We start from the raw sequence: 12906 nt of genomic DNA on the forward strand, positions 1-12906 counted from the left end.
TCTCTCTCTCTCTCTCTCTCTCTCTCTCTCTCTCTCTCTCTCTCTCTCTCTCTCTCTCTCTCTCTTCAAAGGCCTAAGTCCCTGTCCAGGATTTGTCACCTTCAGCGACAAGTGGAAGGATATACATTTGAATGCCTTTTCCTGTGGGTCACAACTCATATCCCCTCTCTATGTTCTCAGGGCAAAAGAACACTGATCACTCACTGAGGAATGCAGACGTATGAAACAAAAGATTTTCTTTATTTGGCCTTCCTGAATGGCAAAACAAGTACATTAAAAAAACACCTAAAGTTGTTACAAATGTAGTAAAAATAGAAAAATGTTTAGGCATTTTCATGTAGTTAAAGTCTAGCGGTGAATAAAAAAAGGTCTTACAGGTCCAGAGACCTGAGAATAAATACTCATCATGTTTGATAAAAGGAGTTAACAGTCTGGTGCTGGGTCACCGTTGCATTCGCCACCCTCAGCGAGTTCAATGTCAACTATGTCATCTATATGGTCATCTATATGGTCAGCTATATGGTCAACTATATGGCCATCTACATGGTCTCCCTGGATGCCATGGTCACTGTGACTGTGGTCGTGGTCACCATGGTCATTGTGGTTGTGGTGGTCGTGGTGATCGATGTCTCGATTCAGCTGGGCATATTCAACAGACCCCTGCTGAGAGAGGCAGAACAGAAGTCATTTTAGTGGAAAAACGAAACAAAAACAGAGCTTTCATTTAGGCTACATAGGATCTCTGTGAATGACTCTAGCTATGTTTTATTTATTTATTTGAATAGATATTTAGGTAAAGTAAAGAGCTTGATATACTTTGTTGCGCGTGGTGTTGTGCACCCAAAATAGCAGATCTACAAGCTCACAACCGGCTTAACATGAATGTAGGAGAACAGGAACAATGATAGCGCCAGTGTTCCTGCAGTGAAAGAACATGTTCTGTCATAGTTGGACGAAACCACATTTTGTCACAGCTGAGACAGAATGTCTTTTATTACCTGGAACATTTTACCTGTCTGCAAACAGTAAAACATTGACACCTGAATTTCCTCATGAGGTTCGATAACTCTGTGATTCCAGGACATTTCTCAGCATTGTACTGTCTCTCCATAAGATGTGAATATAAAGGAATGTGTGTGTGTGTGTGTGTGTGTGTGTGTGTGTGTGTGTGTGTGTGTGTGTGTGTGTGTGTGTGTGTGTGTGTGTGTGTGTGAACGCGCAGGAGCACGTTGCTCTACTTACACTGTCAGCTTGCTCAGAGGCACCTGCGAAAACAAGGCCAGAAGACAAGCTCAGGAAATGGTGGGAGTCAATTGATTAGATGTGAGCTAGTTTCACTGCCACCACTCCTCTAAACAAAACCCATGAAGACCCCAGAAGACAGACTACAAGGAGGCTTATCACATTAGGCAGACTAACGTGTATTATGCTAGTAATCTTTTTCCCTACTCAATGTCCATTGTCTGACAAAGTCGAAGAAAATCCAAGGCCATTATTGTGTGCCCTTTCCCTCGTGCTGTATCATTGTTTGCTACCAGTGCTGCTGACATTTAGCCCTTAAGGAGTCGTCCAGTGGCTCAACAATGGACAAAATGTTGGACGGGTGACTTTATTTTTCCTAGGACATTAAAACAATGGGCCATGTTGCTCTCCCCTCTTGACGGATGGACTCTGTGTATGGGTCTGATTGTGGGAGCAGGAAGTTGCCTTTGACGAGGTCAGGAAGTGGACACCTGGCGTTTGGGTTTCTGTTCCTTCAATGGGACGTTCTTTCACCAAACAATGCAGATGTTTACAGTTGGAGCCGATCCCCTTTCCTGGCGCATTTTTCAAACGCAGGCAAAAGCGTTGCTAGCTGCGTAATGCGAGGCCGTTGTTCAACGGTGAACAGGATGTTAGTCTTACCTTGCTTGGAGTTCCGTACTTCGCTGTACACTGTGTCCGTGCCCTTCTTCACCGGAGCTAGGGTGGAACAGGGAGGTATACATATAAATATTTTTTCGGGGCACAACTATGGAGTCCAGAAACCAGATTAAAGAAATCGGACTTAGTCAACTGTCTGAGAGGACAACTGCATGTGTCGGAAATACACTGAGCAGATTAAAGCTAATGTATTTATACTGTTTGTGGAGTTAAGAAGAAACAACATGTTAAAAACACTGAGTCTCACCTCTGTTAGGATCCACTGGTCGGGTCTGGACCTCAGTGTATTGTGTCTCAGGCTCTTCTAGAGGGACCACGACCACGCTGTTCTGATCATCAGACTCTGTAGCACAAAAGCCAGCAGCAACAACAATAGAGCCATCAGAATTGCGAATGGAAAGAAACTAGAGGTGTAACGATATAGTAACTGCATCGATAAATCGTTTTGAATCTTCAACGATCTACTATATCGATATACAAACAGCAAAATATCGTATCGTTTGACTTTGTATCGTATCGAATCGTTTTGCAATGCAAATAATCGTATCGAATCGTTTTGCAATGCAAAAAATCAATTGTATCAATACTAAGTACTTTTAAGAAGAAAAAAGGGAAAGAGGGCTTTATATCCAGTATCCAGGTATTTATTTTTCACACAGATTTTGGGGTAAATAAATAGTTACTATATCGATTTTAAATCATTGAATCGAATCGTATCGTTCTAAATGAACCTGTCCTGTATCGTTCCTGTATCGTATCAACTAAATCTCTGAATCGAAACGTATCGTATCGTTCTAAATTAACCTGTATCGTTCATGTATCGTATCGACAACCAAGTATCGTGATACGTATCGAATCGTTGTTAAAGCGTATCGTTGCACCCCTAAAAGAAACGTATGCTTGATTAAGCACATGCAAACCGAGCCAGGAGCTAATTACATTTGCTCATTTGTGTTGTGTATTACCGTCGTCTGGCGATGCCAGACTAGTGCAAACCCTGTCTGCACTAACGTCTCTTGAGCTAAGTCTCTTGATTAACCTTTGACCTTTTCAACCTAAAACTCATCACTTCGTGGCAGCCTGCTGATCATTCCTACCAAGTTTCATCAAATCTGACCATCCGTATTTAAGATATATTGCTAACAAACAAATTAACAAATTAACAATACACTGTCACGCATTGCTGCAGGCAGCGTAATTATATTTCAAGTGACTTGAAAGGGCCTTAATCAAAACTTTACTAAACCATTCAAAGCTCATTATTTTGTTTTATATCTGAATTGCATTACAAATCTGTAGTAGTAGATAAATACTCACCAGAACCAGACACATGCTCGCTCCAGACATTCCGCCCCATCACCCCTGGAGTGACTGCACAGAAAAGAATGCAACAACATCGAATTAAAAAACATTTCAGTTTTTGAATTCCAACAAATACTTTTTCTAAATGTTCTTTTTCTAAATGCTCCAAGCGACCTAGACTCTTCTCCCTCCTGGCTCCCAAGATGTGGAATGACCTCCCGCTTCAGTCAGGAGTCATGACTCACTCCCCATTTCTCACCTCAGTCTGAAAGATTTGTCCCTTCAGACTCACTCCTTTTTCTATGTGTTACATAAAAAGTTGTTACTGGTTCTCAAACTTGGGTACTTGTTGTTTACTTGTTCACATATGCTACACTATGTTATTTAGATAGATGCATGCTGTTTGCTTTGTCCACAGATGCTAAGTATGTTATTTACAGTATATGCCATATAGTATGTCATTTAGATAGATGCATGCTGTTTGCTTGTCTACAGATGCTCAATATGTTATTTAGAACAAATGTTATTTAGTCAGATGCTAGGTTTGATTTTTACCTGTTATCCTAGTTATTTTGTAGCACTTAATTATTTTCTTGGTAGCAGGCTACTCTATTTACTTGACCACTTCCACTATTGTTGGTTGATTAGGGTTCATGCCATTTACTCCGATCTTGCCCTTTGTATGTTGCTCTAGATAAGAGCGTCTGCTAAATGCATAACTTATAATTGTAAATGGTCTTCCTCTCCCTTTCCTCTCCGCCCTGACTGTCTCTGTGTTAATGTGGAGTCAGTGGAGGAGGCCATTATCGGCACAGCAGAGCTCACCGTTTGCAGTCTCAACAACCTCCGCCTGGGTGAGGCTCAGCCTCTCAGCTTTGGTGCTGGCTGACTTCCTAAGAGGAGGCCGCAGACATGAAAACACAATCAGCACTTTGAAACAGGAAGCTCTGATATGGGCGGTTCCATGGGCACCTTGTCTTGTAAATCACATTACTTCAGCGTGAAAACATTCTAGCGTCTTGATAAGAACGAAAGGAAGGGCTCACTCACACAGACAGCTCGCCCGTTCTTTTCCTCCCCAGCGGCAAACGGCCCTTTTTAATGATGATAACGAGTATGACAGCCGTGACCAGCAGGATGCAGAAGGCTGCGATTAAACCTTTCTTCCAACCAGCCTGTTTCACTGTGCACAATACAAGAATAATGGCAGAGATGTAGCATCCATGGCATATCAGCAGTAACAGTAGCACCTCTGGACCCAAGATTCACAAAACTTTGCAGTTTTCAACTCAGGTAAAAACAAAAGTAAATAAAACCCACTGAACTCCCCTCCACCCCCTTCACTTTCCCAAGGCATAGAAAGTGCTGATTTATTCCCATATAAAACAGCCTGCAGCTCACTATTACTCTGTTTCTCTCTCTCTCTCTCTTTCACATCCATACACACATACACACGCAGTACTGCGTACACTAACAAATTGGTGCGAATGCACAACACTGCTGCAAACCACGCTATAAGCAAACACACCTCCAACTGCGACGGTTGAACTCCTCTTGCTGTCGTTGGCCTGGTTGTTGCCCACACAGTAATATCCGCCTTCATCCTCCCCTCGGACACCTTTGATGACGTAGGAGCCTTCCGTGCCATCCAGGGTCTTGGTGTCCAGCGGGTGTGCCTTCTGGGTGTGGTACCAGGTGAAGTTGATGGGAGGGGTGCCTCTCTGAACGCTGCAGACGATGGTCAAGTCCTGGCCCTCCGTGGCCACTCCCGTGTTGGGTTGCAGGGTCAACATTGGCTTGGACACCGGCTCTGTGGGGGATACAGTGCACGTCAGCACATCTTACTTTTCTTGGCACGTTCGGTAACTGAAGCTTCAGCATGTTCTGACACAGTTTGATATCGTTGCCGTTGGTCAGAAACCTCTAATCTCCATATTCAAACTTTTTGTGTTCTTTCGTAAACGCCCTACTTTATCATACTACAGCGTCACTCAAAAGGTGCGAAGCAAATTGTTTTGAGCTTGTCGATCTGCTAATTTTGCTGTTTTTTATTTTGAATCCTGAAAAGTAACAGTTTTGGACATATGAGGTCTCCACCCGACAGAGACAATATGCATTTGGCCACGGATCCCGGCCTATTTGATACCCCTTTTCTTTTATCCCGGGGACCCCAATCTACACTGTAAAATCTTCGGAGCTTATTTAACTCTAACCATTTGGTTGCATTTGTACACTCAGAGTTCCAGACCCTAAGGGTCTGTGAAACAGTTAAACTTATCTCCTACTATGTCCTATTATCACATCATTGTCTCAATTTAACCGCTAACGTTTTAATTTGGACCTCTACGGCCAGGCTGCCACACCTATGATCTGGGTGTCTGGGCGCAATCCAGAGCTGGCCATCGGGGCATTGTAGTCATTGTTGCTGGCGTGGCAGAGGAACTTTTGGACGTCTCCCGCCCTCTGGATGGCTGAGATGTTGAAGACAGCCTCGTCCCCTGGCCTGCTAACAACTCTGATGTCCACTGTCTGTCTGCCTGTCCGCTGCAGGGGGCCGTACATAAGCCTGTAGGTGATGGGTAGACTGCCGTATTGGCTGTGGCAGCGCAGCAGGAAGGGCTTTCCCACCACCAGCCTGCCGTCGACAACACTCAGCATGGGCTTAGAGACAGGAACTGGGAGAGGAACAAGGAGAGGGAGGTTTAGGGCATGAGAAGAAGGTTTGAGCAAACAAAAACAGAATACAGAGTTCATTACACAGTCTTAAAGGAGTAGTTCACCCCAAAAAGTACTTATTCTTTATCAATTACACACCCCATGAAGCCTTGAATTCATGGGAGATTTTTGTCTTCAGCCAATAATTTGATGACCGGCGGAGTCTCCAGTAGGATACTCAAAGGGACTCAAAGAGTCTCCTACTGAGCAGCCACCCGGTCATCGAATAATTGGCTTAGGAATATGACAAAAAGTCAAAGATCTACATGAATTCAAGGCTTCACGGCATGTGTAAAAAGGTTTTGGGTGAACTACTCCTTTAAAGCCCTGTTATACTTTATTGCATGTCGTTGTTGCATGCCGAAACTAGCAGATCTACAATCTCACAACAAGTTTTGTCCTGACGCACTGTTAGCTTGTAGATCGACTATTTTCGGTATAAATCAGACATAAGTTTACCTCTGGCCTTGAGAACAACCATCTCGCTGTCTTTCCGAAAAGTTTGGCCGAGCTGGTCAACGACGACCTCGACTTGGCATGTGTAGTTGCCGTTTATGGAAAAGCGCGCAGTGGTGCTGTACGTCTCCGTCTGGGTTAGCTTCCTGCCGTCTCTGTAGATGGAGAACTTCATGGACTCGTTGCTGATCCTCTCTGACGCGTAACTGGGCACAGAGCAGCTCAGTATCAAAGGCTCTCCCTCAAACACTTCTATGGGATCCATCCTTAGGTGTGGGGCTGAAAACAGATCTGTCAGGTTCCAAGAGAGTGAAAGTCAGATGGATGCAACGGATGTTATGAACCTTGAACACGTCCAGGCACTTTTCACACACACACACACACACACACACACACACACACACACACACACACACACACACGCACCATTTTCATTGGCTTCGCTGTCCTAGCTAGCTAGCCTGCTAATGTGTGCAATTTGGAAACAGCTCGCTGTGGCATGCTGCGTCACAAGCCTCAAGGCCTTGTTGCCTGCCTGCCTGCCATGCCTTATTGTCCAATGATACATATACACAAGTTGTCCAGTACTTGCCTTTGACTCTGACAAATTCACGCGTTTCTTTCTGTGTGCTGCCCCACTCCGCCTTGCACACAAACTCGCCCGAGTCCCCCGACTCCACCGCGTAGCGATGGCTGAGGCTGACGGAGGCTTTCTTGAGCACCCTCTTGTCCTTGTTCAGGAACACTTCCACGTTCCTCGCAGGTGGATCCACCACTTTACAAACCACCTCTATAACGTCACCCTCAAAGACAGTGGTGGACGGCAACACGTTCATGACGGGGGAAATGTGGAGTCCTGAGGATGAAACAAATGCTGAATTAGTTACTTACATCTGAAAAAAAAGTATGTCTGAGTGTTTGCTGTTTTGATGCCACAGCTCTTGAACAACATGATTTTCATGAGATGTACAGTATGTTTTATTTAGAGAGCAAAGGAGGAAAGAGAGGGCTGAGGCCATTGCAAATCTATTGTCAGTGCATTAACGGGTTGAGCCAACAGGGCGGCACCCCCACCTCTGACAATCACTTGAACCTTGTTGCTGGTGTTGGATCTTCCAGCCTCGGGGAGTGTGGTGATGTCGTAGTCACAGTACAGGTAGCTGTCTCCAGCCTGCCTCAGGTTCAGCTTGGTCTCTGACGTGGTCACCTGCTTGAGTTTCTTTGTTTCTCCTGATCTGGATTCCTGGTAGAAATAGAAGAGCAGGGAGCCTTTCTCCTCGGGAGCAGTGCAGACGGCTGTGATCTCCACGCCTTCAAACAGTGTGGTGTTACTCAGCTGCAACACAGGGGTCTGGAGGCCTTGGAAGAGTCAATAGGGATTAAATAAAATAAATATATATATTAAGCAATCATCAAAATACTAAAGAATATCTCCTTAAAAATAAGTTTAATGAGGGGGTGTCATCATCAACCGTACCTTTGACGATGAGTTCCCGGGGGACGCTCCTTCGGCTCTTCTCCTCCACCTCCACCAAACATTCATACTTCCCAGAGTCAGCTGCCCTGGCTGGGGCGAGTTGGTACCGGGCACTGGCCTCTGAGGTGTTGAGGGAAGAGACACGGATGTCGTTCTGCACAAAGTGGAACCTGTTGGTCAGGTGGAGCTGGGGGTCGTGACTCACGCTGACTTCACAACGCAGGGTCACTGGTGTTCCGCTCTCCACCGTCCCACTGGGGCCGATGTTGAGCTCCACGCTGTCAATGGTGTACAGTGCTGTCTCATGTAGACACGTACAGTACAGCATGCGCGCGCGCACACACACACGCACGCACGCACGCACGCACGCACGCACGCACGCACGCACGCACGCACGCACGCACGCACGCACGCACGCACGCACGCACGCACGCACGCACGCACGCACGCACGCACGCACACACACACACACACACACACACACACACACACACACACACACACACACACACGAGTGTTAGCATTATACACAGTATATTTCACATGTGCGACAATGACGACAACCATGAAAACCAATAACATTACAGAGGGACAGAGCCAAGTCTGCAGTAGTCAGGGTCATGAAGGAACGTTGTATTGTTCTATTATTCTCTCCAACATCCAGGTGACGTCTGGATGAGGCCCCCGGCGCCGTCCCCCTCAGCCCCACTTCACTGCACAGTAAGCAGGAAGGAAAAGGCTTCAACAAACAGGGGCCGACCTTCCCATCCCTCGGGACCGCTCCTGTACATTTATCCTGCCTTTCAGCTCTAGCTGAGCAGCAACACAATGCAACCTGCCTGACGCGTCAACTCACCTTCTCCTGCTAATGCAACTTTTCTTTTTCAACTTCAAGGACCACCCATAACTCTGAGAGTGTACAAATGGTTCCATTTGTACACTCTCGGAGTTACAGACCTGTAAGGGTCCATTTTGAACCCCGTCAAGGAACCTTGACGGTCCCCGGATCCCACTTAGAGAACCACTGTGCTAATGCTTTCAGAATGGCCACACGGCTCATTGGTACAGTGACGGCTTAGGCAGCTGGGAAATGGACCAAAAATACTTAGTTACACATTTGAGTCTACTTTAACCCATTGAGACCTGAAGACGATTCTACATGTCTCCTAAATCTCAACAGTTTTCTGAAAAACGTATGTTTCTATATCAGTGGTGCTCAATCTTTTTCATGTCAAGGACCCCCAAAATTACATGTATTTGGCCGCAGACCCCCATCAAAATATTTTGTTCCAGGGACCCCCAGAAGCAAAGATTTGAGTTAAAAATGTTCGCTTTAAAAATATATTGTGTTGAAAGATTTGCACACATTTTCATGATTTTTCAAAAATAGCAGATATACAAGCTCATAGCGCGGCACTCGGTGCCGCGCTATGAGCTTGTAGATCTGCTATTTTTGAATAGCCTAAAGTGTAAAATAATGCTTTTTAGCTCAAATAAAAAAATGACACAGTTCCAGGTATTAATGGGTTAACAGCTGTGGATGTAGATATTCTACAACAGCTCTATGCAGTGTGGACTGACATGGAAACAGCTGGAAAAGAAGGCCCAGGATAGAGGACTCTGGCGGACTGTAGTCAACGGCCTATGCTCCATAACAAGGAGCGATAGGCATAAGTATAAGTAAGTCTATGATATGACTTCCCTTCCAAAGTGCCATCTAAGAGCTCCAAAAACATCATGATAAAGACTGCCCTGGGAGGATAGGATGAGCAGGTACATTCTGGCTCCTGATGTTTCAAAGACATTCGCATTGTTGGGACGTTCATCCCCATGCCGACGCAGAGCACAGGAGGCAGCTGCACAAATCACAGCTAAAAATACCTTCAATGAATCTAAACAGACATGAGGCTTGTACAATGCCCATTTCCTGTGCAAAATAACTCTTAACATTTAGTGTGTGTGATGTAAAAATAGCCATCTTGCTTCATAAAATAAGGATCAGTCAATCTCAAACTATCTAACAGACTGTTTAAGACTGAAAAAGGATTCCTCACAACTCTATAGTGTGGTGGTTCTCAAACCTTTTAAGTTCAGAGACCCGCATAACTCTGAGAGTTACAGACCTGAGTCCGTTTGTAACCCCCTCAAGGAACCCTGAGGGTCCCTGGACCCCACTTTGAGAACCAGTGCTGTAGTGAAAGTGTAATTGCATTTTATACTTACACGACTGATCTTCAATGCATTGACCTGTGTTTGGGACACAAAAAAAAGAGAATAAGACGTGTAAAATGAGAATCTGCGGAATAAAGGATAATCAGAATGAACGCGTGTCCTCAAGAGTCACAGAGGGAGTAGAGTGGTGGGTCCTTACAAAAGTTCAGGAGACCGGTAGCCAGAAGTAACAGCAGCTGGTATGGTAGTCCAGAGTCCATCCTGAGAGATGGTGGTGAGTGTTGGAAAACTCTGCTACCAGCAAACCGGACCATGAAGGCACTCACACGGACAGACTGTATGGGTGGGCCGTGGAGAAGGAAGGAGAGGTGGGGTATGTGGAAGGGAAGGTTGTGTGTGTGTGTGTGTGTGTGTGGGGTGGGGTGGGGTGTATGTGAACCCGCATGCGCATATGGCCATTCTTGGTCTTATCTTATGTCCCTGTCGTGTTGCTTGATTGACCAGGAAATGGTAGCTGCTTCCTCTGGAATCAGGATATTCGAGCATCAACACACGCTGGCCTCCTTATTATCAACAATCCAGCTGCCCTTACCAGTGTGTATATTGTATGGTTTCACCAAGCCTCAGCCACTGGGGTGGTTCATGGAGGAAGTGTGGAGACAGCCCACTGACCTGGTCAGCTGTCATCACTGATTCCAATTAAGGATTTATGGTTAATTTAATATTAGGTTTAGAAAATTATACCAAAACTATTTCACCATATCGACTAAACTATGAAATAGTATAGCCATTGCAGCCAGGAGGAGTGATAGTCCAACAATACTTGAGGATCATTAACTGATCTAGAAAATCAGTTAAAGCCACTTTTATACTTTGTCATATGAGTTGTTGTTGTGCGAACATAGCTGATCTACCAGCTGACGTGACACATTTGACTATAATAAAATGCCTAAAATAGGGATGCCATGTTGAACGTGGTTAAGGGACCAGTCGAAATTTACAGAAGGGGGTCCCTGGAGGAAAATAGGGGAGGGTCATGCCTTTCTAATTTTAGTCCAAGGGAGGGTAGGCAATTTTTACTTTGAATCCAAGGGAGGGTAGGCAATTTTTACTTTGAATCCAAGGGAGGGTCATGCAATTTTGAATTGATAAAATAGTTTTTTATATACCTTTTTAGTACAGCAGAAAAGTGGTCAATGACCCCTCTCTATTTCAAAGGATACAAAGGATTCAAATCAAGTACACCTTGGTCTATTTAGAATCAATGACGGTCGTTAACAAGCCATCAATGCACAGCCAGTGTGAACGACCCAGTCGAATCTATCAGCGTCTTAACGATGGTGGTTGAACAATTAAGCAAAACTTCAACAGGCGTTAGGCATATTGGAGAGATGCATTATCCCATTTTCCAACACAGAGATATCCTCTTAAGTGTGTTTTTGTTGCTCATAGAATTGGCTCTATGCACAGCAGCCATATTATCACTTCCTTCACAGGTGTTACCAATGATACTAATGAAGGCTCTGTTCCATTTAGTGTAGCACAGTGGTTCTCATACTTTTTCATTTCCATGACCCCCATAACTCTCAGAGTTGGACCCTCACGGGTCCATTTGGTTCCATTTGTACACTCTCAGAGTTACACACCCGTAAGGGGCCACTTGGAAACCCCTTAAGGAACCATGAGGGTCCCTGGACCCAAATTTTAGACCCACTGGTGTAGCAGATTGTTTCCAGTGGCAGTGAGCCAATGTGCACACTATCAGCACCCTGACTCTGTTTGACCAGAACGGAACAGAGCCTTCATTAGTATCATTGGCAAAACCTGTGAATGTCTTCACAATATGGCTGCTTAGTTAGGGAATTTTAGCAAGATGTTTGGACCATCTGTGAAAAAAATTACTACCAATAATAGCTTTCTTCACCAATGTGTTCTTATAGGTGTCTAGAATCATCTCTCAATTAATACAAACCCAAATCCTCGTGGAAAATCCTGGAGAGCCAATCAAAGTTAAGGAGCCCAGTTAAGTTAAGGCTCCTTAAGTCCCCACATGCAGACAGTGTATCCCACTGAGCATGTGCACAGTAGGTGTACACTCTTATCAAGTGTTTAGCAATATTTTCTTAATTTATTTTTCAGAATAGAATCAATTCAACAACACCCCAATCCCTACTATTGATTATACACTGTGCTGTACATTACAAGGTTCAAGGTCTTTATTAATGTCCCAAAAGGGCAATTAGGTTTACAGCAAGAGTAGTGGTTTAAAACATACAGACAGTACAGGACAACAACAGACATGAAACACCATAGCATAAAACAGAAGTCTGGGCGCATCTAGTGCAAGAGATAAAAATAAAAGGCTACATTCAGAAAAAATTATAGGATATAAAGTGCCGGCATAAAGTTCTTGTTTCAACATCGTCATCATCAGTAACATATCCTTTACCTGTTACTGGCAGCGTTGATTGCACGAATTGAGGCAGGGACAAAGGAGTGCTTGTATCTGTTATTTTTGACACCAGGGGCACCCAGACGACGGCCAGATGGCAACAGCCTGTACTCTGGCTCGAGTGGGTGGGCACTATCTTGCCGAATGGACCTGGCCTTCATGAGCAGCTTAACAATAACCAATATACCAATATTATATGGCCAGGGAGACATTTTTACTCAAACATAATGGTTGGAATGGATTCAGCACCCCTGAAAACCCCTAGTTCAGGGGTTTTCAACTGGTGGTCCGTGGACCACTGGTGGTCCGTGGAGGTATTGCATGTGGTCCCTAATCATGCATTCAGTATTGTAGGAAAGTGAAGATTTTCTTTTAAGTTTCTTTTTTTTTTCTTTTTTCTTTTTTTAGA

General features: G+C 44.7%; 1 protein-coding gene across 2 annotated transcripts; it reads right to left on the bottom strand.

The window, feature by feature from the left end:
- Positions 1-219: 219 nt before the first annotated feature.
- pecam1a (platelet and endothelial cell adhesion molecule 1a) lies at positions 220-10492 on the bottom strand. Of its 2 annotated transcripts, none has more exons than XM_080447649.1 (15): positions 10245-10492; positions 10097-10120; positions 7874-8170; positions 7471-7755; positions 6989-7252; positions 6400-6687; positions 5589-5900; positions 4754-5035; positions 4276-4408; positions 4051-4118; positions 3241-3294; positions 2171-2266; positions 1906-1962; positions 1243-1265; positions 220-660 (listed from the first exon to the last, which is right to left on the bottom strand). In XM_080447649.1, the coding sequence occupies exons 1-15, from the start codon at positions 10357-10359 to the stop codon at positions 424-426; spliced, it is 2535 nt and encodes an 844-aa protein (XP_080303775.1). In that variant the 5' UTR covers positions 10360-10492; the 3' UTR covers positions 220-423. The 2 variants fall into 2 exon arrangements, with proteins under 2 accessions (XP_080303775.1, XP_080303774.1); XM_080447648.1 differs by having other exon boundaries at positions 220-663.
- Between the last annotated feature and the right edge of the window lie 2414 nt (positions 10493-12906).

The sequence above is a fragment of the Gymnoscopelus braueri genome (assembly GCF_963280865.1).
Source record: "Gymnoscopelus braueri genome assembly, chromosome: 13".
Lineage (NCBI taxonomy): Eukaryota > Metazoa > Chordata > Actinopteri > Myctophiformes > Myctophidae > Gymnoscopelus > Gymnoscopelus braueri.

What these genes read in the sequence shown, in the direction of transcription:
- pecam1a (XM_080447648.1), bottom strand. Translation starts at nt 10,359, where the DNA reads ATGGTCCGGTTTGCTGGTAGCAGAGTTTTCCAACACTCACCACCATCT. An exon ending in ATGCATTGAAGATCAGTCGT is followed by an intron (nt 8,171 to 10,096) that starts GTAAGTATAAAA and finishes TACATGAGACAG; the next exon opens with CACTGTACACCATTGACAGC. An exon ending in GGTTCAAGTGATTGTCAGAG is followed by an intron (nt 7,253 to 7,470) that starts GTGGGGGTGCCG and finishes TTTCATCCTCAG; the next exon opens with GACTCCACATTTCCCCCGTC.